We start from the raw sequence: 27316 nt of genomic DNA, 5'->3' as shown, positions 1-27316 counted from the left end.
CAATAAACTGAAGCCAGCTGCTTCTTACACGCAGAGAAACGCTCCAACTTTCCGTGCAGGAAACTACAAGAGAAGAATGTGCCTTTTCTTCTCACCATGTGCTGCAGTTATTAACTGTGGCCGATTCCCAAAACTCCGAAAAATAAACTGTGATTTTGATGTAGTGTCTTGGAGCCAGCCTCACCGTAGCAACAGCTGTACTGTGCAGGATGTAACAAAGCTCAATGGAGGCACACTAACAGCAAGTACTAATGTTCATACAGTTAAAAACTGCATCTTTCTCTATCAGGTTTTTACAACGTCAGTGAAAGCCTCACATATTACTTCACCCGGTGTGAACAATAACCTTTGTGAGCAGCCTGCAGACAATCCTGTAGTGCTGTAATGGCTTGATTGAAGACACAACAGACAGCACTGCCTTGAAACAGAAATAGTTTCTGAAAAAACAGACCCATCAATGCCACCATTAGCTCAAGTTTTATATTTTGTGAGCCAGCATTATTGCATCATGATCGATACAAGAACAGTGTAGGTGAAAAATGAGGTCAAACGCAGCCCCCAAGTCAATAACATTTCCCAAAGAGGTCTAAAACTGAAAGATCAATAGAGTGAAGGACATCCACAGCTTACAGCCTCTTCTTGACTCCTGCCAGTCATAAAAAAAACCAACAAAATAAACAATGCACAGCACACTGCCTTGTATGTTACATTTCACATATCTGTCATATATAAGTGTTCAAAATATCAAAAAGCACTGACAGTATAACACATTATAGCGTCAAATATACTTTATAATGCAAGGCCATTACTCACTGGGATCCCATTAGACTGTCTTCACTAATTCCTCTGATAATCTGCTCATCTAGGTCTGCCAGTCATCACATTTAGAAGAAAGCTTTATTTGCCAATTCATCAGGCAGGATACAAAGTCCTCCTAACAAAAGAGAGCACTTGGCTGCATCAGCTAGGCAATGCAGGGCTTATTGTGTGTCCTTTAAGACAGAAGAAACCCATTCTCTTGGAAATATGGTGGACCTTGTTGTCACAGTGAGTAGGAGTCAGAATTTATTCGTTTTTAGCCAGGCGAGCACAAAGGAAATATACAGTACATCTTGCCTTTTGATAAACTGCACACAAAGCTTGCTTAAGTGTACCGCAGCACTGTGTAGTGCATTTGCAGTGACGAGAGATGTAACCATTGGGCCAACATGGTCAAACACACACCAACAAACACTAAAAATGAATTAAATAATCCTCTCTTTAATTAACATATACACTGAATCAGTAACATAACCATTTGGGCTTTAGCACGTTATTAAGTATTTATGTTTGTCTGTACATGAGAGTGAGAGCTTAGTTGAGCCTCGAGTGACATGTTGGGGTGGGATCCCCACATCATTACACCCTCACACTGATGTCAGTGAAGCACTGAAAGGAGACAGGCAGAGAAAGGCAAGCACATTCATGGTCCTCATTAGAGCACGTTTCCATAGTCGGTTACATATTGGCATGGTGTAAAGTCTTAGGCAAGTCTCATCCAGTGTCTCCACTTCAAGATTAAAGACCACATCCTTTCTGTCCCTTTACTTTGCAGCCAACTCTGAAAAAGTCCTAGACATATTTATTTATATTTAACAACCTTGTCCCTGAGCGTCTAAGCACTGGCCTGTGCTGCATGCTCCGCCTGCCTCCTCTGGTTGTAGGTGTTGTACACGTTCAGGAACATGTCCCTGCACGATATACGTGCATTCAGTTTGGAGCAAATGAGGAAGGAGCCGGCCATCTTGCGGTGAAGGGAGTATGTCTCCTCAGGCGGAGGGGTGAGGCGGTGGCGTAGCATGATAGGGATGAGGCTCTGGATGCGCTGGGTGGTGCTCTGGGTCCCGAAGTCAAAGGGCTCCGCAGACGCAAAGGCTTCACCGAGGATCATCACCGCCTCCACATGGGCATCCTCAAAGGCCTGGTAGGGAGCACAGACGTTTTAAATAGGTACCAGTGTGCAAGTCTTTTGTGTGTACATAATAATCAACTGAACTAAGATTTCAATATGGAAGGCGATATCTGTGTCAGATAGAACTGTACACTATATGCCCACACAAACAGACTTATTGAGTGTGTACACCTCAGGATTTACGTTTACTCATTTTTGCTCACGCCAGCAACTTACTAGCGTCAGCTTTTTAAGCTAGCGACTTACAACTGCTATATATGTCAGCAACTAGAGGTTAAGTATCTTGCTCAGAGAGTGTTCCAGTATGAGTTGAACCCAGGTCTCCACTGCATCATCGCCATGACATATACAGTCCCCTCCAAAATTATTGGAACGGTAAGGCAAATTCCTTTGTTTTTGTTGTTCACTGAAGACATTAAGATCAAAAGATGAGTCAAGACAAGAGTTCAGAATTTCACCTCTCATTTCCTGGTATTCACATCTAGATGTGTTAAACAACTCAGGACATATCACCATTTGTATTAGACCACAGCATTCTTAGGTGAGCAAAAGTAATGGAACAAATAGTCTTAAAATAAATAACATTTAATATTTGCTGGCATAACCCTTGCTTGCAGTCACTGCCTCAAGCCTGCGACCCATCGACATCACCAAACTGTTGCAATCTTCATTTGTGATGCTATTCCAGGCTTTTACCGCAGCTTCTTTCAGTTCTTGTTTGTTTCGGGGTGTTTCTCCCTTCAGTCTCCTCTTAAGGAGGTGAAATGCAGCTCTGTTGGGTTAAGGTCAGGTGATTGACTTGGCCAGTCTAAAACCTTCCACTTTTTCCCCCCGATGAAGTCCTTTGTTTTGTTGGCAGTGTGCTTTGGCTCATTGTCCTGCTGAATGATAAACTTCCTCCCCATTAGTTTCAATGCATTTCTCCGTAAATTGGCAGACAAAATGTTTCTGTCCACTTCTGAATTCATTCTGCTGCGACCATCATCAGTTCCATCATCAATAAATATTAATGAGCCTGTTCCAGAAGCAGCCTTGCACGCCCAAGCCATGACATTACCTCCACCACGCTTCACAGATGAGCTTGTATGCTTCGGAACATAAGCAGTTCCTTTCTTTCTCCACACTTTGGCCTTTCCATCACTTTGCTAGAGATTAATCTTGGTCTCATCAGTCCATAAGATTGTGTTCCACAACTTTTGCAGCTCATCTCTGTACTTCTTTGCAAATTTCAATCTGGCCTTCTGATTCTTCCTGCTGATGAGTGGTTTGCATCTTGTGGTGCGGCCTCTATATTTCTGCTCTCTGAGTCTTCTTCCAACAGTGGATTGTGATCCCTTCACCCTGCACTGTGGAGGTCGTTGCTGATGTCACTTACTGATGTTTAGGGGGTTTTCTTCACAGCTCTCACGATATTTCTGTCATCAACTACTGTTGTTTTCCTTGGCCAACCTGTTGGACGTCTGTTGCTCAGCACACCAGTAGTTTCTTTCTTTTTCAGGACATTCTAAATTGTTGTGCTTGCTTTGCCCGATGTTTGTCCAATGGCTCTGGTCGATTTTCCTTCTTTTCTCAGCTTGACAGTGGCTTGCTTTTCTCCCATAGACAGCTCTCTGGACTTCATATTGGTTTATCCTCTTTAACAGGAAATGCAGTCTTTATAGGTTTGAACCAAGGATGAAAACTTAGACTAGTCATGCAGAGCTATTTAATGTTTGGACAATCAACCTAAAAGGCAACACCTGGGCAACAAGAAACATCTGTCAGTCACATGTTCCAACAGTCTTGCTCACTTGAAAAATGGGTGATATGTCCTGAGTTGTTTAACACATCTTGTCTCATACTCATCTTTTGATCTTAAACCCAAATGTCTTCAGATAACAACAAAAACAAAAGGAATTTACCTTACCATTCCAATACTTTTGAGAGGGGACTGTATACACATGTTTATATCTCCAACTCCATTTCTTTTTATATGTAACAAAAGGGTTTCTTCCCTTTTTTGTCTTTTTTCCTCTCTCCATAATCACATTTTATATAATATTAGGATAAAGATTTTATGTATAAGCAAAACACTCAACACTCTCACTACATGACACTACAGCACACAGTACAATAGCTGTGCAACAACTTATTACTTAAGTTATAATCGCTGAATCACTTTCAATTAGTTTTACATATCAGTTGTCCCTTCATCCGCACCCACTTGTGTCCACCAAATTCCATTTATGAATTCTGAGAAATTTTTCTATATGGCAGACAGGGCTGAAAACAGGAGTCTGTGGCAAAGATACAAAAAAGTGTTTTAAGAGAAGGAGGACCAGCCACTGTGACTGCAGGGAAAGTGCATCAAACACAGGGAGGAGACAGCAGTTTGGAAGAGATATAAATAAATGGAGAAGACTGAAGAGACAGAGGAGGATAAACCAAATCAAAAATAAATGAGCACAGCAGCAGAGACAAAAATACTTTACCTTGGCCTCGAAGCCTGTCAGGAATTTCAGGTCCTTCGATTTGGAAAGAACAGTGGCTCGATCACCCACGGAAGCCGCGTGCACCACCTGAACACACACACACACACACACACACACACACACACTTTGGTAATCAGGTCTATTTAAAATGCTCCACCTAAACGCACCGGCAGATTGAAGTAGCTGCAAGTTGGCATGCACGACGTTTATGTAAATGTGTAGTATGATCTTTGTTCCTCAAAAAATCTAGCCAAAGACTCGAGTGCTTAATTATTCACAGAAATCTTGTTGCATAAATCATATTGTGTGGCGCACTGGTGGGTTTCTTATAATTTTAGATTCATCATACCTGTATGTAGTCATCTGTGAATGATTCTGGGTAGCTTCTGCACGCTCCAAAGTCCAACAGAATGACCTACAGACAAGATCAAATTGTTATGCATCTGCTGCATATGATAATTTATTGGCTACAATTAAATATTTTGGTCAGCATGACATCCCTTTCTGTGTTAGATAATTCATTTACTAGCAGACTCCCCTCACCTTGTTGGTGTCAGAGTTATAGAAAAAGTTGGCCCAGTTTGGATCTGTCTGCATGAACCTGAACTCAAACAACTCCCGGAGACACAACTGGAGGATGTTGAAAGAAATCTGGAGAGAGGAGGAGAGGTTCTGTGTTTACTGCCACGCTGTTATAATTATGAATGCGATATTTTCATGCTATAGCTCTTGTTATGGTCTGGTAAATAAAATCTATTTCTTACATCTTATTCTTTTCTGTCTGGCTTTCTCATGGTACTCTGTTACAGTGTACCGCCACACAATCACCACATCTAAAGAAGCTGCTTTTCTTTAGGTCATGCTCTACATGCATACATCTCAACTGTTAATAATAATAAGCTTTATTTATATAGCACTTATCAAACAAAGTACAAAGTCCTTCACAACAATCACACATAAAATACAAAAACAAATAACTACGTGGGTAAAAGATCCAGGAGGATAAAATACAGAATATAACAACAAGGATCACAATAAAGTACAACAAATATGTTCAGTAGGAGTTAAGGAAGATAAGACAAGCAAACAAAGTGATAAGAACGGTAGGACAGGAATAGTAAAACGAGTGGCAGCTCAGATAAAATCTGGATATGCTTTCCGGTAAAAGTACGTTTTTAAAAGAGATTTGAAAGAAGAAGCCGACCCTGCCAGGCTAATTTCCTCAGGCAAGTCGTTCCAGTGCCTCGGGGCCCTGACAGCAAATGCTCGGTCACCTTTTGTTCTTAGTCTGGCTCCAGGAACAGACAAGAGGCCCTTGCCAGAAGATCTTAGGCCACAGGAGGGCTCATACAGAGTTAAAATATCTAAAATATAATCAGGAGCCAAGCCATGAATAGCCTTAAAAGTAATGAGTACAATCTTAAAATCAATCCTAAAACAAACAGGGAGCCAGTGCAATGATGCTAAAACAGGGGTGATATGATATTTTCTTGTCCTAGTTAGGAGCCGAGCAGCTGAGTTCTGTACGGTCTGTAATCTATTTAGGGTTTTCTGATTAAGGCAAGTGAAGAGGCTGCTGCAATAATCAATGCGTGAGGAGATAAAAGCATGTATAACAGTTTCTGCATCTGTAACATATAAAATAGACCTTATTTTTGCGATATTTCTAAGGTGGTAAAAGCTGGACTGGACCAGTTTAGAAACATGATGCTTAAAGCATAACTTAACTAAAATAACTCGAATAGCACGCCAAGATTTCTTGCAACAGGCTTCATGTGTTGTAGCAGGTAGCCAAAAGAGAGCAGAATTTGATTGCAGAGATGTTGGGGACCTATAACCAGGATTTCTGTTTTATTGGAGTTAAGTTGTAGGAAATTATTTGACATCCAATGTTTTATGTCGGTAAGGCAGTCCTGTAATGAACTCAGCATACTAAGGTCGGTGGGCTGTACAGGTATACACAGTATACTGTGTATCATCCGCATAACAATGGAAGGAGATACCATGCCTGCATATGATATCACCCAGAGCAAGCATATATATAGAAAACAAATTAGGTCCAAGGATTGAGGCACACCGTAGCTGGTGGTAGAGAAAGAAGATTTAAAATTATTTATAGAGACACAAAACTTCCTATTGGATAATTATGAGGCAAACCAGTTCAGAGCAGTACCAGATACCCCCACCCAGTTCCTCAGTCTGTTTAACATGATGCCATGATCAATGGTGTCAAAGGCCGCACTTAAATCCAGTAGAACCAGTATTGAACATTTGCCCGCATCAGCGTTCGTTCGGAGGTCATTAGTAACTTTAAAGAGTGCTGTCTCAGTACTGTGATGTTTACGGAAGCCAGACTGGAACTTTTCAAAGATACAATTATTTTCCATTACAACAAGGAGTTGCTTAGAAACTATCTTTTCAAGGGTTTTTGAAAGAAAAGCCAGTTTAGAGATTGGGCGGTAGTTATCAAGGATGTTGGGGTCAAGGCTAGGTTTCTTTAAGACAGGTTGTACACGAAGTAGACCGGGACACAGCCAGTAGATAATGAGCTGTTAAAAATTAAAAGCAGGTGTGGGCTAATATAATCCAAAACTTCTATTAAAAACTTTGCAGGAATCAGATCAAGAGAGCTAGAGGAAGGCTTCATCTTCAACATAATTTCCATAAGTTCTGCCATGGTAATAGAAGAAAAGGAACTCCAAGGATCCTGTTAAATGCATATTTCTTGCAGTGACCCACAGTCTTATTTTCACTGCTACTGTCCTTTTCACAATCCTGCTCAATTCTGCACTTGGCACATTACGGCAATATGCCATGTATGTTACAAATCAAAGTGATCTACATTATGCTTCCTTTTACCAACACAGAGATACAATACATAAAATTTCAACAAAAGCCCAGGGTGGAGGAACAGAGCGATGCAATCTATTCCGTCTACTTGTCATATGGGTTTCAGCACCTAATTGGTTCCTATAGTTAGAGGTACAGACTGTGAAGGGCTAGATCTTTCAGCCATATAGTGCATGCATGAACTACGCAGCGTTCTCACCAAGGCCCTTTTTTTCTTTTTTCTTTTTATATATTTTTTGAATTTTATATAGTCTAAGGTTAAATCCCATGACCTGTTTTTCCACTTTCCATAAATTGATAGATTCCAGCACTTTGATTACTTGAAACTGTTTTTTTCCATTCCTGGTTCCCTGGTGTGATTTAGCTTTGGTGAAGAGAAAACTAAATTGAGCAGTACCACCTAATACAATAATAATATTTGATAATGTCGCCTGATCAAGAACACATAGTATAATTTGTAAAAGCTTCTGAAATACCTCAAATGCCCAGAGAATTAACCACATTTACTGACTCTCCCTGTCTCCAGTGCACCACTGAGGATATTACATGGCAAATGGGATCCATGTGCCTGTTGAGTCGACCCGTACCTGGTTCCTGGTCTCCTGGTCCAGGTCTACACAGCGGTCTAGTGGGACTCCCTGTACCAGCTCCATTGCCAGCACTGTGCGGCCTGACAGCTCATCGATCACCTCAGGGACTTGGAAAAACTCATCTCCCTCCAGCAGGGACCTGGAGGCCAGACACAAATGGTCAGGAAAACAACAGCAACAACAACAACAACAACAATAAAGATGACCCTTTCATGAGGAATGGTTTGTGTATTTGCTGAATAAGTCAAATATATGTGAAATCATGTACATAGAAATAGTTAACAGTGACTAAATGACTTAATATAATGTCTGACCAGAAACTAAATCTACTAACTAGAAATCCAGCCTGTCTCCAAAATTGTAATTATGACAATACTCATTATATTTAATAATAATATAGTTAGTATAGTAGTTGCAGTTATATTATAGTAGAATACCTCTAAAAACTACATAAATATATAAAAACAATACAAAAATCTATAGTACAAAGTACAAAGCTTTGAATTTGTATCAGTACCCAAAATATCAAAAGGAATCAAAATCAAAGTAGAGCTGTATACAGTCTGTGCAAAATGTATTCAGTGTTGTAGCAGCAGCAAACATTTAGTGAATCTATCTATCTAATTATAGAGTAATCATCCTGAAACTTCAAAGATGACCTGCAATGGTTAATATTCTGTGAAGTTAAATGGTCAGTAGCGGCTCACAAGTGGGCTTCACTGTAGGAGTCTTTATGGTTCTTTATGCCGCATAAACCTACCTGAACTTTTTGGCACACTCGGCCTCCCTCTTATAGTCACACTCCCATGCCAGCTCCCTCTGAAGAACCTCTAAGCTGCTGTCAGCAAACAGACCTGGGGAAAAATAAACAGTGCAAAACTCAGCAGGGAAACCTAAAGAAAACATACAGACTGTATTCTTTAAACACAACAACATAGTTTCTGCAAATGAGCAAGGCATGAAAACAATTCTCATGGTGTATGTGGGACTGTAATGGTCTACATCATAAGATACCAAATACAACTGTGTAATCACTAGTTATGATCAATAGTTTAATGTTTTTGACGAAAAACGTGTAGGGTTGAGCATAACAAGGAAACATCTCTATAAATGATGCAGATGTCCTCATTGTCCATCAGTAACAGTAGCATCACCTAGTTCTGACCTGCAACTACAGCACCACCCCATGGTGTAAACTGTAATAGTGACAATGCTGGAATGAAACAGATCGAAACAAATCAATGGGAGAAGCATCAGTATAATGAAGGGGGGATTACAACAGCTGGCATGAAGTAATGAATATACCCTTCAACCTGCAAGGTAGATTTATTTATCATTTTACAACACAGGGTTGTATATCAAGATTATTATTATTTATAGATAGCTAGATAATTACTGTGTGTATCAGGAGTTTTTCATTGAACATTGAAAGTCTTGAGTAGAAAAAGAAATAACTAAAACTAAAACAAATGCAGATGTAGGTGTTACCTTCTGGCAGGACCAGGCTCATTTTCAGAACTGACATCAGGTTGTTTATGTCACTGTGGATGCTCTCTGCCACTCCAGGGTACTAGGAGGAATGCAAGAATAAGAGACGAGATTAGTGCAGACAGAGAAAGACAAGAGGTTGCGAGGGAGACAGAGTATGAATACCTGGATCTTCATGGCGATTTCTCTACCATCTTTCAACACCCCATGATGCACCTGGCCGATGGAAGCTGCAGCGAACGGTTTATCTTCAAAGGATGATAGCTTCTCTCGCCAGCCTGACCCCAGTTCCTTCTCGAGAGCTTTCTACACGATAAGACCCACAAAATTTTTTTTTATAGTTTAAGGCAAGCCTTAAAAACATGGATCTGAGCGTTAAACTCTACATACATCAAGCTGCACCTGTGACCTGCTAGGCTAATTCAAACAGACTTGGATAAATGATCTTTTGTGTGTTCATCTTGTCATAAACACACTGCAGCACTTTCCTTTGGGGTTTTTGACACTTTTAGACACATTTACTCCTAGAACACTAGATAACCAAGGAGGGTCAGTCCATGCTTACAGTCATCTGCCAGGCCGGCATGAAGTCTGCGCTCTGCCGGACTCTCTCAAAGATCTTCTGTAGCTGGGGGTTGATGAAGGAGTTGTCTGAAGAAAAAAAAAGAGAAGTTGTCAGAAAAAAAAAAAACATTCACTCCGCAGAGATCCTCTGCAATTGCGAGGACATCTGAACACTATTTTGTAGTGATGCCGTTGCTTAAGTGTGTACCTTGAATGCTGAGCATCTGTCCTATCTTCAATGCAGCCCCACGGACCTTGCACAGTGTGTTGACTATTCTCTCAGCATTGGCCTCTGACATGAGAGGAGAGTCTAACAGAGCACTCATGTCTACAAAACAGACAGCGCGCACACACACACACACACACACACACACACACACACAGTAGAAGTACAAAAACATAAACAAGAGCAACTTGTCTCAGCAGTTATCTTTAAACTGCTGGATGTCAATAGTTAAGCTCCAGCTCTTACTAGCCAACAGTAGACAGCCTGTTAAAATTGGGGCAGTGGTACATCATTAAACACTGCTCATTTAACACATATGAAAGCCTCTATTTAAGTTTTTGTTAACAAGTTGGATTTAATGCCTGTCCAGTGCCTGGCAGGTGCTGACACGTGAAAAACTTCTCCAGGGCTGACCAGCTGCCCATCTGTCTGCTGGATCTGCCAAGTGTGAGCTTGACCAAAACCTGTTTTACAGTGTGGGAGGAGACAACAGGAGGGAAGAAGCGAAAAGAGAGTATTTTTTACCTCCTTTTTGTTTGCCTCCAAATGACTGTTTTGCAATTTCTGCAATGGCACCAACTCCAAGTCCTACTGCCAGTCCTGCAGCAGGAAGACAGACACATAAGTGATTTTAAATTGAAGAGAAGCGTTAATTTGATGCAGCTGATGCCGCTAGTTGAGGAGTTAAATTATATTTCATCTGTGGTATATTTAGCAAAATATTCTAGAGGTTTTTTTTTAATTCTGACAATTAATTAACATTAAAAAATTAAGATTATACATGTACATACATATTTAACAGAGTTATATTCGCCTCACCTTATGATTGTTTGAATGTACACTGTGTTGTCAGTGTTGGTATAATAAGAATAACACATTGTTTTGAAGATCTGTCCCCTGATGACTGTCAAGGGAAGTCTGAACATTTGGTTTTATAGCTAATGTGTGTAATTGCTGTCCTCTATGCTCTGTATTTCCAGTGAACTGTAAACTGTGTTTCATACAGTAGACATTTTATTGTACACGTCTTATTTCTTCTGCTGTGCTTGAAGCCATGGGACAATCTAGAGCGGAGAAGAATTCCCCACTGGACAATAGTGTATGAACAATGTGTATTGCCAGATATGATATGCACTGTAATGGAAAACTCATGAAAATTATATTGTTCTTACCTCCAAAATTAACCAGTCTGCTGATTCTTGTGGATGGCACCTTCCTCTCTCTGGCACGGTCACTCAGCTGAGGGAAGACGTACCAGTAACAAAATACATTACATACTTGAAATCAAAGCTGTTTTTGATTGTTGCTGATTAACATTTGATTTATGCTACTTTATCTGGCCTTGATAAAAAATATATAAAACTAATATGTTTGGTCGATAAGAGTCTGTGACAACTAATTTCAAGCAATTTCAGCATATTGCTTCTACCCAAGTCACCCCCTTCCTCTATCTGAACAAATACTCATATGGCAAGATAAAATGTGTGAATGTAAAGGAATATAATGACCACCTACTCATCACAAGTCTCTTTCGGCACCAGCCTGCTCATTAAATAACCCATAAAGTTAAAGACACTAAAAAAAATATAGAATAAAAACTCAATAATTCACTCCGGTGAGCTTCACAGGTATAAACAGCTTCAAAGATGCAAGAAGGCATATTGCTTCTTAAATCGAGTAAGTCTGCAGATCAAGACCTTCAACCAACCTTCTGTCTGACAGGTTTGACCAGAGCCTGCTTGGCCTCCCTGGCTTTCTTGATGTCCTCTGGTGTGAGTCTGGTCACCACCGTGTTGTGAACAGACCTGGTCTGGCAGAAGTACCTGTGGAGACAGTGGGTCGTGTGGAGAAAGCGAGCGCTCTGTCCCGGCCAGCCCGCTCCTGCAGGGGCTACCCCGGGGGGTGGAGGAACTCCTACGTTAGGTAGAGGGGAGGGCAATGTTTTATTGAATACATGACGTGAACATGAGTGGACCGTTATGCAACTGTTTTGAAGTCTCATTATATTGGCCTGTGTGGCTGGCCTGTTCATGCATGAGAAAGAACAAAAATTTAGAAAAACGCCACAGCTTTTAAGCACTTGAATATTCAAAGGCAAAATGGCAAATACATACAATACAATAAGGATGCATTCACATTGTATCCATGCTATCAGATGTCCATGATTCACTTTCTTTTCTAAGGCCAGAAGATGGTTTCTAAAAATTATAATAATAATAATAATAATAATAATAATAATAATATTTTTTACTTAATACTATATTTGTATACTGTACTTGGCTTGTCTTCAAATAACTGCCTGTTCTGGGAGCATTTATTAAGGTAAAACTTCACAGAATTTTCAACAATCAACAATCTTTACAATTACTGCAACACTGGAAAGGGGGTGACATTAAAATCCTTGTACAAAAACTCTCTTTTAAGTGCCACATACTATATGTATGTCACCTCCTGTACATATTAACATGCTGGTTTTAACAATACCTGTTGGTATCTCTGCTGCAGATCCAGCTTCTGTCTCGCTTTGCTCCGGCTCATCAGTTGGGAACTCTGACCCCATGGCCCATTTGGCTGCTTCATTAGGGTCCATATTCTCCCAACCCTCCGCATCCGGAAACACTTCCTCCTTTATTGACTGCTGCGAGTTGGACAGGCAAATTAACCAAATAATTACTATATGTACATATAACCTGGGCTGCATTTAAATGGATTCCTTACCGCACTGCTGCCGCCCATAAAGGTGCCCATCAGTCCCTCCACCACATCCTGAGCAGCTTTGACCCCTGCTCCCATGGAGGAGTTGCAGGCCATTAATCGGAGATGTTCTCCCTGGGTGGTGACCAGGGCAGACCCCACCTTACCTGCCCCACGCAGCACCTGCAGGACTTCTGATAGCATCACTTCACACAGACAGGTGGAGAGAGGAGTGGGTCAAGTTAGATGGTAAGAGTTAACAGTAAAGGAAAATACACACAGTACATGACGCACCCACCACACCCTTTAACCAAGAATCAATACAAAGTGAAATATATAGTAATATATATATATATATATAAATATAAAGACTCTTGGGACAAAATGTAAAAAAAATTTCACCCTGCTAGATGGGTTGACCTTGGGTGCGATTAGCTGCCCATGTTTCATGGCATATGCATATGTCACCGACACGTGTTGCCTACAGCACAGTGACCTGCAGTCTTGTAGATACAAATTTACAGAATGAACATTTACACATTCTCGGCTACTTCACTAGCTCATTAGCTAGCTCCTGTATCATAGTTAGTCTTAACCATGTTGTGTCACGTCAGCAGCTTCTGACTCTAGCTCTACACCCAAACATTTATTATACCAAAGGTTTATTCTTCCATATTAACATATACGTTAACGATAGACACATTTGCTGTAAACAAATTAAATGACTTACTTTTTCTAGAGCTGCGTTGTCCAGGGTTTTCTCTATGACTGTCCAACACCCTCGGTTTGATAACTTGTGTGTTTTGCTCGATTCAATACCCGGAAGTTCAAATTTGACTGACTTAAGCGGCCTCCAACCACATACCGATTTTTAAGAAGTAGGCGGAAGCCAGAGGCCATTGGGGGAGGAGTGTATTTCTTTAACAAACAGCAGTGCAGAACACTAGATGATGGACGTCTAAAGCAGGACTACTGGTCCAATTACAGTCATTATAAGGCGGGCTTTCAATGGAACAACGTGCAATGAGAGTTAAGTGGGTGTGGTCGTTAAAGGATGCCCACATGCACGTGCAGGAAGGTACAGTTACCAAACAGGACAACTACTGTACAGATGTCTTGCCTCTGCTTTAAGGTGTAGACTTTACTTAATGAAAATCTGCAGCATCTGTGAAGGAAAAAAAAAATGATTGCAAATAAAGATGGACACATGTTTTTCCAGTATGTACTGACTGGTATTGAGCAAGTGCTCAGTGGAGACCTGGAAGGCATAATGTTTTGATACATTATATAAGCTAGATTGTCTCACATTACAATTTATGATTTCTTAATTTAATTAATAATAGATTAGGGGACACTTGTGGTGAAGCTGCAGATCCCAATCAGGAGTGTTATGCAGAAGAAACTTGTAAAAATACTTCTTCATTGATAGACTTTTTAATTACTGTTAAACAAAACCTAATTATTGCACAGTTGTGATTTCACTACAGTTGTCAGTAATGCACTCAGAACAATTGACAATAATTAATTGTCAAATCCCAGCATATCTTCTCTTCCTCATATTGAAAGAATAGTCAATGACTTGATACCAAATTGTAAAGTGTAAAAACAAAAGGTGGCAACTAATTATGTTTTAATTACACTTTATTTGACATAATCAATTTGGACAACAAACAGACATTTCTAGAATGATCACATAACATCGTCATACAATCACAATATGATTCCACAGAAAACTGATAAATAATGTTGAATTATTGCCCAGCCCTACAGACTGATGTCGTATGTTACAGAAAAAGTAGCATACTTTTTTTTCTGAAAACAGAACAGATTTTTGTCAATCATATACCAGTCCTTTGCCTCATGATTATCTGTGTAGTAGTTTAGCCATTGTTTTCTTTATCACTACATCACTGACCCCAGAAACCCTATGGCTATCATGAGTCTGTTATGAAGAGGATTTGCACGACCATCTCTATCTATCAGAGTTTAATATAGATTAATATATAGATAAGCACATGGTGAAAAAATAAGTTGACAATACTGGTGACTTGTGTAATGAATGTCAGTAGGAATACATGTTTGCACATGTACACACAAATGTACACACAAGTATACACACAAGTGTACACGCAGTGGTGGTTGGCCCTCTGCTGGACTGAGAAGGTGCTGGTTTTTCTTTTCTCCAGCCTACCTGAAATGCAGACATGTGAAACATACTGAGCATTGTGGCACATACTGTATTTCTCCTCCACTACATATCTAAATACACATTTTAATGTGTACTATAGGCATATGTTGTCAGTGTAGTATGAAGATGCTAGTAAAAAACTGCTGATGCTAAAATATTCTTGTGTGTTTCATTTCTGACACACAAGCACTTACAGGTTTTGGAGAATAAGATGAAACTTTAATGATCCCTGTTGGCAAACTGGGCCATTGCACCAAATAGAAAATAGTGTGTAGAAAATTTAAGAGTGTAAAATTGGCACAGCATTGTTAATATCAAGGTTTTTTTATTGATACTTTAAGGATACAGAATAACAGAATAAAAGATACTAAGAACGATATCAAGAAATAACTTCAGTGGGACTTACATAGTAAAAGAAAAAAAGAGAGTACAAATTATGACAAAATGTTTCCACTATCTGGCCAATAATAGGGGAAATGTGCAATGTGAAATATTGCTGCTATATGAAGACATAGTTAATGAAATAGAGAATGCATACTTTTCCTATACTATGAAGGTAAATGTGCCTTACAGGATGGATTTTCCCACCTCTTTGACACAGTGACCTTTTGATGTTGCGATTTTACAGTGTGGTCCGGTGTTGGGGGGCAGGGGGCAGCAGAGGGAGGGAGCTGTGCAGACGCCATATAAGGGCACACCACCGACTCTGCATTGCTATTGGCTGTGGGCCTTATGCAGCTGCTTGTCAACAAGATGGCCTTCCTCCTCCTGCCGTTTTGACACTGATTATTTTGGTATCCCCGAGAACATACCGTAAAAGCTTGTGTCACTTCTAAATAGATAGCAGGAGAGCGACTGTTCAGTGTCCTAACAAGGCGCACGGTCAGCTAGACTTTGTTCAGACAACTGACAGGCACACAAGCCTCGACAGCAGCCATCACTAGACAAGGCTGATAACAGAAAGTAACTAGCTGCTGGCTAATGTCGAGGTTAGCCAGCGAGTGAGCTAGCTTAGCTACGTGGACACGGATAGTTAACTCGTGTCACCTGCATTTCAAACAGGCTTGGTTAGAGCGAAATACAGCGAGGAAATATTTGTCATCGACAGTTTGCAAGTCAAGGAGCCTGTCTGTGGAGATCAACGCTGCAGAGGTACGTTGCAGTAAATATAACGCTGTTTTTTTTTTTTTTTTTATATATTAGCCTGCTAGCAAGCGCTGTCATGTACATCATGCAGGTGATGTTAAGTTGTGCTAAACAGCTAATGACGGGTTTGTTTAACATATTCAAGTATCCATTAATTACTCTAAAAACTAGATAAAGTATTAAAATTACTAGAAGCGTAGTTGATATGGGCCTAGTTGGTGTTAAATATTAACAGACTGAAAAACACACCATGTCCTGCTTGACCAAACTACGACGTTATGCTAACTGTTTGCTAGTTAACCAGCTGGTTGGTCAGAGACGTTCAGCGGTGACTGCTGCCATAATTAAAACAACAACCAGATGCATGTTGCTTCTATTTACGATGTTTGTGACACCTCACTTGTTGGTTGTCACTGGAGAAGTTGGCATCACTTCAGGCTTTTGTTTTGTAATGACGGGTATAAGGTGAAACGAGGGGTAAGTTAAGGTCTAAAAGAGAACCAGGACAAGTGATAGTTAAGTGACATGCAGGCCTAAGTTTGCGATCAGTCACAGTAAGGGTAATATATTGACGCCCATCATAGTATTGAGTGTTTTGATTGTATTGCATATGGGAATAAACTAAATGAGACATTGTATGGCATATCGTAGTCGCTGTTATGTTATATAATGTATTTGACAGTGTCAAGTCATGAACAAGTCAAGAGAGACGTTTTGGGACAATAACGTATTAAAATATCATGTTGCCATTGTAGTAATATATAAATTGTGTTGTTTGAAAACAGCCCACTTAGAGTACTGTCTGATGTGATATTGTTAGACAGTGCATGGGTTTGCCCTAGTCCTTTCAGATTTTCAAGCAGGGTAACAGGCTGTGTTGACGCAGTGGCCTTTGTCATTGGAGTATCAAAGCTTGCATCAAAGTCTAACTCTCACACAGACAGCCCTTCATGGCCGCTCAGCCGCTCTTCCTAGGTGTCCTGACACAGAGGCTGCTCTGTATGTAATAATGTTCCTGAGCAGACTGCTGGAGTGATGCACTCAGCTCTATTGTTCTGTTGACAGTTTGCAGCAAAGCTGGCCTGCTGGCTGCGCTTCTGTTGCATTGTCTTCACAGGCACACATGCAGAGAGGGAGATTGAGCTAAGACTTTTTGGCATGCTTCGTTATTATTATTCGTCAGCTTTTGGCCGTCTGTCTGAAATGCTGTGAAAAAGAGTGCGGGAGAGCTGGAGGATAGCGAGAGCAGGCTGAGTTGGAGTGACACTGTTTTGTGTTTTTCAGGCTGACCTTTTTTTGCAAGGGCAGCCTTAGACCTAGGAGCTGATGGGTTTAAGGGAAAACAACAAAAGCCTTTTTTAATGTGGCACACTATGTGTTCTGAACTGCACACACCTAACATAGTGAAACCATTATCCTGGTGAGTGTGCATGCCAAGCTGCTCTTGATTTGTATAGGGAAATGACCCAGTCCAGCAGAAGTTTAGTGTAATGGGACAATGTCAATCTCATGCAGACAACAGAATAGTAATTTAGAAACAGTCCGTACCCTGTTATAGTGTGTGTGTGTGTGTTGTGCGTGCCGCTGTGTAGTGTGGATTTCCACATTATGACTGCAGCAGTAATCCACAGGCGTTTGACTCTGACAGAACAGTGAGTAATCCATTTTTGCATGTAGACATTTTTTGCAATGTTGGAAATCTTAATCAGAATCTTCCAGAAAGAGGGAGAATGATATGATTTGACCTATTTAGTGTTCTGTTATAATATCTTCAGTCGCACCATCACTGCACACTGTGGTACAGAAGCTGGTGTCATCCAGGTTGACTTGTCCTACCTGCTGCCTACATTTAAAAATGCGTAGTTCTGTATGTGTGGAAATAGTGTTAAGTAACACATACAGCAGATAATTCTCTTCTGACATTTCATTTGTCAGACAGCTTGGGTACCTAACGATGCAGACCATGGCACTATAGTGTTGCTGTGCTGTTTGCTGGCTGCCTCTGTGCTTGGACAGGATTTGAAGGATTAGGTTGATGCAGAAAGCTTAAAATCAAACCCAAGCCTTGATTTGCAGGAACTGTTTCAAATGAAGAGGGGGGGGGGGGGGGGGGGGGGAGTAAAAGTAGCTCAGACACTAACTTAAACTGATTGAGTGGTGACTCTCCAGCTGTGCCAGGACAAGTATGTCAAGTATCTCAGAAATACATCTTTTACAGGCATGTGTTTTGAGTGTCTGTTCAGGGGGTGAAATGGGTGCTTACAGTTTATATTGACTACCAGCTATGCAGCTATGTGCTAATCTCGACAAATCACCTGAATTCTAACATTAACATAGCTATCCTTATTAGCTAGGCTCTTTACATGCTTGCGTTGTGCACAGCCGTGCAATCAAATACGATTTCAAATAGGCCTAGTAAAAAAATAAATAAAAAATCAAACACAATGGGAAGCACTGATTTGTATTGACTTGTATCTTATTTTGAAGAGAATAATACTTAAACATCCAAAACAAAGCTTTTAGAAAACACTCCCCAAAGTGGATAGGATCAGAAAATAGTGGTGTGCACTGTGGACGGAGAAAAGAGCTCTTTCTAGAATGGTGATGTACCCTGAACAGAGAAGCTCGAGTCCTGTGTAGCAGTAATTTTAGGAAGGCTTCAAATCTCAGTGATCGCTTATGTTGAATACCAGTTAATCCAATCACACAATTGAAGTGTCGTTGATTTTTATATATGTTTATGTCTGATGACATCTCAAGCAAGCAACATTTCAGTAGTGTGTATTGAAACATAATGTAAGTGCTCATGGAGGTGACAGAATGTAGTTTTAACGTGCTGAGACCAACAGGAGTAACCTGGCTGTGAGTATCCCACTCCTTGCCAAATGTTGGCTGCATTGCACAATTGAGTTGTTTGCCAACCAACAGAGCAGCAGGAAGAAGATGATTTTAGTCATTTTTAAATGGTGTGTTCAGATGTATCTGCTGTAGTGAGGACATGGCCTCTCTTCCAACCATCCTACAGTCAAAGGAAAGTGAGAGCTAATAATTCTAGTCTGTACTTTGATAATGTGGCTCATAGTGTGTGTGTGTGTGTGTGAGTGAGACTTTATACAGGAGCGCTGCAGTGGGGGCGGATCATCTCTCTTCTGGCCCCTCTTATAATACTATCCAATCTGTTATGAGAGATGGATTGTATGATGCAATGAGAGGGAGGGGAAAGATGTAGAGAACAAAAGTGGTTAAAGAGAGTCATAAGGGATCATGGAGAGAAGGCTGTTTTAAAAAAAAAAAACAGTATAATCTGCCTGCTCTTAGCGGAGTTGTTGCTGTGTGATTATAGAGGAAGCATTTGAATTGGTTCACCACACTGTGTGGGCGGTGTTTGTTTTTTGCACCTCTCTGAACCATTCCATTAGTCCAAATGTACGAAGCACCACCCTTTCAGTGTGTTGGATAGAGAAGCCCAACAATGACATGTTTTAAAGCTTGTGGACGGCCGGTCCGGTGGCTAAAATGGAAAGCAGGCAACTACTGTGTTGTCGAAACTCAGAGAAACCAATCTTGGACACATCAACCTTAATATAGCACAATATTAAGCAAAATAAACGATTTGATCAACTTTTGTGTTGTGCGACTATATTGTTTAAAGAACTTCGTATTCATTTTGTGAAGCCCTGTGGGATTTTCAAGTGCTGCAAAACTAGTTTGTATTGTCCAGCAAAACATACCTTGTGTCACCATATCTCAGCCTTATTCTTTGCTATGACACCTGGGAATGTTTGTAACAGTGTTGTTGAAGCCAATTCTGTATTAGACTGTTTTATTTTAGTGTGTGTGTGTGTGTGTGTGTGTGTGTCTCCTACATTAAACTGAGCCACTCCTAATATTGGTTATCTGCCAACATTGCAGACATCTTCTGTCAAGTTGCTGTCACACCCCAAGATGTACTTGGCAATCTGTAAATTTAACACTAAAACACCACGAAAAACGGGGTCGTCAGCTAGGGCTGAATGATTAATTGTTTTCAAATCAAAGTGCGATTTTGAAAGAACGCGATTAGCTAATCGTGAAGACGACGAATAAAATTAAGGTCAATTATACAGCACATCTGACCCGTTTTAAACAGTCAATCAGTTACAAATTCATTCCGTTTCCATCTGCTCACAAGCTCCATGCGCCTCCTATTATGGTCCTACTCACCAATCAGAGCGGGCAGAGGGTGTGTACATTTTTACAACAACAAACAAAACTAGAGGAAAACTTGGGACAATGGCGCCAGCCGAACTGACACAGGCAGCGCCTGTGCTGCAGTTTTGTCCGGCGTCAACTCACACTGAGCAGCAGAGCGTTTAGCATACACGTTGTAATCGTGTTATTAATTTGTCATTTTGTGTGCTTCAACTATGGATAACAGCTCTCTGTGAACCCGTTCCGCTCTCTGCTGGCTAACGTTACATATCCACATGGAGTATTTCAGAATAAGAGCGTTTTGCTTGTCTGATATTGCTTATTTTTTACTACGTAGTCAAATTGTTTCTTTCTTTTGTTTAACTGTGTTTATTGTTGATGTGCGATCGGGAGTCTGCAAAGGGTGTTTTATTCTGAAAATTGACCAGATTCTCTATGCAGTTCTGTGTCTGACTTCCTGCCTGGTTCATCTGCTCTGTGCTGCTTGATGCGGCTTCAGTCAAAGATAGACTGACAGTGAATATTGAACTTTAGCAAAACGTCAATTAAAAAAAAATCTCGAATCGCAATATCTGGCAGAAAAATCGCAATTAGATGTTTTTTTTATTTATTTTTTTTCCAAATTATGTGTTGGATGAATAAGAGTTCAACAATTAAATAAGAAAATATTCAAAATGTAATGAGTTTCAGTGAATATGATGTATCACGTAAATATGCATAGAAATATACAAATGTGTGTGCAATTATTTATGGGGACAAATCACAATGAATGCATTTTTGCAATATATGTATTTTGAATTGGCCTAAAACAGTTTATTGCTTCTTAATTTCTTCGCACGGGTTTTATACAGGACAAACATGCTGCTCGAACACACAGTAAGTGAGTCTGACAGACTACTCCTTGTTTACAAAGCGTGACGGTAGCTTTTTAATTTTTTCTAACGTAAAATCCTTCCACTCACACAGCCACGAAATCTACAACAAGCTTGCGTCTTGCATCTCCCGATGTGGTTGCACTTTTGAGAGTTTGATGAGCTCTTGCTAGTGTGCAGACTGTCTTCGATATGACCGTGTGTGTGCGCACGCAGGAGGTGCTGAGCCTGTAAATGACACCAAAATATATCAGTATAGTTTTTTTCTGTTTGGCTCAAGTGCTGTGAAAAAATGCTTCTATAATGTTAGGGAAAGCCCCCAATTTCTATAAAAATGCTTCCACATTTAGGCAGATTCCGTGATATTCCACATTTTACAGTTTTTATTATCAAATTCCGCAAATGCATCCATGTTTTCCACATCGCAGAAATGATAGGGCCCTATTAGATAAAGTATAGGGAATAAAGGTATAAGGGTAGTCTGAAAGGATGCAACTCGGGACTGCCAGATGAGCAATAACTGTAGGTTCAAGCTGCTGATGCAGAGGAGGCCTTAATATTAGCAGTGAGCCAAACCATTGCTCCATTGCTGCTTGTTCCTTTCCTTAAGCATGCCGGCACGTTCCTGGCAGCCCCTACAGCTGGCATAGCTGCAGAAGCGAAATGCGCTGGCTGGACGAAAGGCTTCCCCCCCCCCAGCCTGTAGCATAGGCACAGCAGCTTCACTACTACCCCACCCCCGCCTGCCGTTGCTAAAAATAGGTCCAGCATATGCCTGCATGCTCCTCCCTGTGTTGCCTCCTATTAAGCAAGTCTTCTTTGAAGCACTGAGATGCAGGAGAGGAGCAGAGGGATAGAGAGGAGAGCCCATTTGGAGCTTTTGTGTTCCATCTTTCATCCCTTTCATCTGCAGGCCGCAGACACCAAACCTGAAATGGAATCCCTTTAATTTGATTTAGAGGCTCCAAAGCAGGGGAAATGATCTTAGTACAAAGTAGCAAATGTAATTTCTAATCGAGTTTGTTCAAAGTAGGAGGCAAGCCAGTTGTGATTAGTTCAGTGAGTAGTATGATGATAGTTCTGTTCTCTCCAGTCTAGTGGCTGGACTGCTGGTGTACAATGCAAACCTGTCTGAATTGTACCTCAAGGCATCTATTCAATATAGCCTCAATTGGTCATTGATTATCTGAATTGATCCCAGCACTGACCAGCATTGTTGCTGTAGAGACATGAACTCTGTTTTCAGTAACTGAGCCACACTGACTGTGCCGTTATTCTCTTTTCTCTCATTCCTCCCTCCCCGCCTGTATTCCGCTCTCCCTTTCCTGTTGATGCAGGTTGTATGCCCTGTGTTGCTGGTGACCTCGGTGACAGACAGTGCCCATCAAGTTGGCACTGGAACAGAGAGCTGACAATGAGAGCTCTGGCTGTGGGTGTTTGCTGGCCAGCATAGATGCCGATATGCCCCGGTGGTCCTCATCCTGATGGACCGAGACACGTTCTCCCACATCCGTCTGTGGTGCCCACGCCCCTTTGGCACCTACTCCCAGAACAAAGCAAGGAGCCCAGGCTCAGGGGGCAGCGGTGGAGGCGGTGGTGGGGCAGGGTCCTCCTCCCTCTGCAAGGCTGAACCCTCTCCAGATGCGAGAAGGACTGTGGACGGGAGTGAAGATGGGGGGATGATAGTAGGGGTGCAGGAAGAGAATGGAGAAGAGGACGATGTGGGCTCAGAGAACACTCCACCAGAACCTGAGCCTGTTTCCAGCTCCCTGACGCAGAGCCAGGCCCCTCCTCCCTCTTCAGCCCCTCCCTCACCACCCTCTTCCGGCTCCCAGATGGAAGATGGCCGGGTGCTGTTTGACACCTGGTATGTGATTAAACCAGGCAACACCAAGGAGAAGATAGCCTTCTTTGTTGCACACCAGTTCAGTGGAGCAGGCCAGCCCAGACCCAGCGCCATGAAGGTAAGGAGGTGAAACAGAAGTTGCAGCAGCACATTAAGTACGATTTGGTTACTTTTCCGCTAAATAGAAATAATTTTACTTCTCCACAGGTTAAAGGTAACTGGGCAACTGACTGCAGTAAAGCCAAGAGAAGAAGACGATGCTCATCCTATGACCCACCAACTCGCTCCCAAGCCTCAGAGCCTCACCTCAGCCATGACTCCTCCCTTGCGCCTCCTAGCCCTGATGAGTCACTTTTAGGAGGGGCAAATGAGACAGACCTGCTGTCGGTGGCAGAGATGGTTGCCTTGGTTGAGCAGAGGACCGCCATGGCCCTCCAGGGAATTGTGGCTGCTCATGGGAACCAACACCACCACCAGCTCTCTACTACCACTCACAGTCAGGGCCTTACCCCCCACCAGCACACCCTACTCCGGGGAACAGTGTCAGACCCGACTCCTGTGGTGTTTGTGTCAGACAGTTCCAATGGCCAGCCCTCCAAAGAGGCCCAGGACTCATCATCTCCCATCCAGACAGACCAGGAGCTGGAGGAGCAGCAGGAGTCATTCAGGGTAGCCCAGGCCATCGCACACTTTGAGTCCCAGAACCTGGAGAATCGGCTTCATCTGGGCGCTGGTCCAGCAACAGACTCTTCTAATCCAGACAGAGAAAGGGAGTGTAGGAAAGGAGGAGAGTCCAGCGTTGTTACCCCTCCGCCACCCCCGAGCCGAAGTCATGGTGAGGTTAGGATAGCTTTTAGAGTGTCAAATCTGGACCCGCGGTCTCAGTTGGAGCCCACTGGCAGGTCCCGCTGTATGTTTATGAGCTGTGGTGGTGGGGGTAACCAGGCAGCAGCCAGGGCCAAAGAGAAAATCACCTGTGACCTCTACCAGCTTGTCAGTCCCTCATCTAGAGACCCTAGTAGTCTGCTGCTTGCTGCCACAGCTGCTGCCCCCAAACCAGATGGAGACCTCCATCACCCAGACAGGCAGGCCTGTGGCAGCCCAGATCCAACCCAGGAGCTTTCCTCTGGGGAGAAGAAAGGTATGGGTAGGGAGCGAGTGACTGGCTTCCATGTGGAGGTGGTGGTGACGGGTGCTGTGGACCAATGTGTGTTTTATGGCAAGGACAGTACAGAGAATGTGCAGGAGGAGACGGTGTGTTTTGCTATGCCTAGTGGTGGAGGGAGTGGAGGAGGTGTAGCCAGCTCCACTGACCCTTCATCAGATGATCCCCCTCCTGGTCAGCTCTTCTTCCTTCAGCCCCCACGGGGCCCAGAGGAGGATGTAAAAGGACCGGGCACTGGCAGTGGGTCAGGAATGTGCTCTTTGGACTGTGCCAACAACAACGGCCCTGGGGCAGGGATGGGAGTAGGCTCAGGGGAGCGGGCACCTCGACCAGATTCTCCCAGCGGTGGGGAGGACTGTTCAGACCCTTCGCTGTGTCGCCTCTACCGCCACGTGTCCCATGACTTCCTGGAGATCCGCTTTCAGATTCAGCGCCTACTTGAACCGCGTCAGTACATGCTGCTGCTGCCCGACCACATCATGGTCAACATCTTCAGCTACCTGCCGACACGCTCGCTGGCAGCCCTCAAGTGCACCTGCCACTACTTCAAGGTATTGATCGAGACATATGGGGTGCGGGCAGTGGATTCACGCTGGAATCAAGACCCTCTCTACAGGGATGACCCCTGCAAGCAGTGTAAGCGGCAATATGAACGCGGGGACGTTTCCCTGTGCCGTTGGCACCCCAAACCTTACCACCACGACCTGCCTTATGGACGTTCCTACTGGATGTGCTGCCGGCGTACAGACAAGGACACGCCAGGCTGCCGTGTTGGGCTCCATGATAACAATTGGGTCCAGCAGCCTGCTGATGGCTCTCAGCCCATTCGCACCAAGAGGGAGGACAGGAGGGAGGAGGCCAGGTAGAGAGGAAGAGTACACCTCACACAGACAAACTCTCATCTCCTCCTGCTTACCTCCTTTGTTCTCCCTCTCATTGCTGTTCAGAGGATGAACAGAAGACATGAGGAGTACAAGGAGGAATCGACACTCCGGGACTGTTTTTGTTTATCTTTACTCCAGCACTCCCATCTCGTACTTGTCCTCAGTGGATGGAGGTTGAGAGGTAAAGAAGGAAGAGAGGTGTGTCACTCTCCTAGCCTTTTGTTTGGTTATTTTGGTTTTTTTCAAGCCCTCCAGAATCCCTCTCCACCCACTGTGCTCCAGCGTGGCACCTTTTTAAAAAGTTTGCATACCATGGTTGGGGTCCTCTCCTGCTGCTGTCAGTCAGCTCTCATTCTGCCTCTTACTCACCTGGGTTTCTGTCTAACTCCGTACATGGTTGTTAGGTAATTCGTGTGAAAACTTTGCAGTGTATTTGATTGAGATTAGCATTCATAAAGTGACATAGAAATGTAATGCCCTAGAGCCTGCTTACTGTTCCCAATCCTTGTTCTGTGGTCTGTGTTGTATCACAAACTCCCATGTTAGCTGTACAATGGTGCTTCAAGGAATGAGCTGTACAGAGTCCAACAGATGTAAAAGATTTCAGTGGTGGAATGTTCAGCGTTGCTATAGAAATGTGATTGTATAAAGCAAACTTGATTTTCCGTTGTACAAGATCGCCATTTGTACCTGTCCTATGCCATGCGTTGCTATTTCTCTGAATGTGCTGTAATGTTGTACTATGTTAATTAGTCCCCTGACAATGCTGCTGAAATCATTGCCTGTGTCACTGATGTTAATTTTGAAACAGCCATGCCATTGGTTAATGACAGGCTCAGTCTCACCATACTAGCCAGTCTCACTGGCCCCGGAGACCTGTTCTTGTCATTGTTTCAGAGTGGACCCTAACCTTGCTGACCAGCCATAAAGAGGAGCCAACGAGTACTTTCTGGTTTACAGAGAATAATGGGAAATGGACTTAATTGATTAAGACCAGTGAGATTGAATGGGATAAAAAAGAGAAACTTGATGTCACTTTGTATGGTCCGTTTTGTTTTTTGTTTGGCTGTTTTATTGGGGGGGGGGTGTGTTTGTGTGTGTGTGTGTGTATGTGTGTCAGAGAATGTTTGCTTTTATTCTTGAGGACTGTGTTCTCCCTGTATCAGTCTGTCACCCTACTCGGCCTGCAAAGATTTTTTTTTTTTTTTTTTAAATACACCATCTTTGTTTTAACCCCCAGCTCTCTTCCCTTCCTCCTCCCCTCCGTCCTCCAATTCGGCAGAGGGCAGTGTTTGTCAAAGCCGTCATTCATGCTTCGAAGCGGGTGAAACCAACTACCGCAGACACTCTCTACACCAGCTTCCAGCCTTAAAAGCCCCCTACCTCTTACCCGCCCTGCAGGAGATTGAAGCGTCAGATACCTCACAGATGATCAAGAGTATTGGGAGTTGCACAGGACCCTGTAAGCGGCTAGATTTCAGATCCTCAATAGACTCCATCCAGCTCTACTGGATCCACCCATAACTCTTTGTGTGGGAGTGTAAGATGAACAGTGCCTGGTCACAGCTCTGACTCTTCATTCTTGGAACCCCCTCCCCTCCCCTTTCTTGCTGTTACACTCCCCCACCCCTGCAAGCTGACAGACTGGACATTAAAGAACTGATGTGATGAATGATGCTGAAACTCTGCATGGAGGTGGGAAGATGGTTGGGTTATCATGGGAGGACTCTGTAGGTTCCAGACATGTACAATGCTATTGGGAAATATCTGCTTAAATAAAAAAACAGAAGTGATGATTAAAACTGGAAATCTGAATCACTACCTGGTTTTTTTGTGGTGTCTGATAAGTAAAGACCAGGCCTGCAACCCACGCTGGCTTTAAAACTGGTATTTAACACTAATTATTGTCTAAATAATCATTTGGCTGTACAATGAAAACAATTCCTATCAAATCTTATCAGAGCTGAACTAACAGGCAAATGCAACAGCCCAATGTTTTTAACAGCTTTAATCACCTAAATAGCTTTACTTGCCTGACAATCAAGGATATACAGTATCTACTGCCTGATGAAATGACCAAGCACAAGTGAATACAAATTAGAAAGTGCATTGACCCAGGAGAACTAGAAATGCACGTTAGAATATTAATTGGTGTTTAATGTACATTGCTCTTGTGTTCTCTTCTACAGT

General features: G+C 42.4%; 2 protein-coding genes across 4 annotated transcripts; one reads left to right on the top strand and one right to left on the bottom strand.

The window, feature by feature from the left end:
- Positions 1-1052: 1052 nt before the first annotated feature.
- Positions 1053-13680, bottom strand: coq8b (coenzyme Q8B). 3 transcript variants are annotated; one of them, XM_046074715.1, is made up of 17 exons: positions 13565-13591; positions 13237-13337; positions 12859-13040; positions 12625-12778; positions 11849-12054; positions 11313-11379; positions 10666-10740; positions 10123-10242; positions 9916-10001; positions 9516-9656; positions 9351-9432; positions 8623-8716; positions 7860-8001; positions 4966-5073; positions 4772-4837; positions 4423-4509; positions 1053-1960 (listed from the first exon to the last, which is right to left on the bottom strand). In XM_046074715.1, exons 3-17 carry the CDS (start codon positions 13036-13038, stop codon positions 1655-1657), a joined length of 1914 nt encoding a protein of 637 aa, XP_045930671.1. In that variant the 5' UTR covers positions 13039-13040; positions 13237-13337; positions 13565-13591; the 3' UTR covers positions 1053-1654. The 3 variants fall into 3 exon arrangements, with proteins under 3 accessions (XP_045930671.1, XP_045930670.1, XP_045930672.1); XM_046074714.1 differs by lacking the exon at positions 13237-13337 and having other exon boundaries at positions 13565-13680; XM_046074716.1 differs by lacking the exon at positions 13237-13337 and having other exon boundaries at positions 12625-12775; positions 13565-13680.
- Positions 13681-15755: 2075 nt separating this feature from the next.
- On the top strand, positions 15756-26944 carry fbxo46 (F-box protein 46). Its single transcript, XM_046074295.1, has 3 exons — positions 15756-16174; positions 22569-23195; positions 23285-26944. The coding sequence occupies exons 2-3, from the start codon at positions 22716-22718 to the stop codon at positions 25106-25108; spliced, it is 2304 nt and encodes a 767-aa protein (XP_045930251.1). The 5' UTR covers positions 15756-16174; positions 22569-22715; the 3' UTR covers positions 25109-26944.
- The last annotated feature ends 372 nt before the right edge of the window (positions 26945-27316 follow it).

Source organism: Micropterus dolomieu, linkage group LG17, assembly GCF_021292245.1.
Source record: "Micropterus dolomieu isolate WLL.071019.BEF.003 ecotype Adirondacks linkage group LG17, ASM2129224v1, whole genome shotgun sequence".
NCBI lineage: Eukaryota > Metazoa > Chordata > Actinopteri > Centrarchiformes > Centrarchidae > Micropterus > Micropterus dolomieu.
The sequence above is the reverse complement of the archived record's forward strand: the minus strand, read 5'-3'. Positions and strand labels throughout refer to the sequence as shown.

Bases quoted from the DNA above. Each gene is read 5' to 3' on its own strand.
- coq8b (XM_046074714.1), bottom strand. The intron at 9,657-9,915 runs GTAAGCATGGAC...CTTATCGTGTAG, and splicing joins TGCCGGCCTGGCAGATGACT to AAAGCTCTCGAGAAGGAACT. The intron at 4,838-4,965 runs GTGAGGGGAGTC...TCTTGTCTGTAG, and splicing joins ATAACTCTGACACCAACAAG to GTCATTCTGTTGGACTTTGG.
- fbxo46 (XM_046074295.1), top strand. From the start codon at position 22,716: ATGGACCGAGACACGTTCTCCCACATCCGTCTGTGGTGCCCACGCCCC. The intron at 23,196-23,284 runs GTAAGGAGGTGA...ACTTCTCCACAG, and splicing joins CCAGACCCAGCGCCATGAAG to GTTAAAGGTAACTGGGCAAC.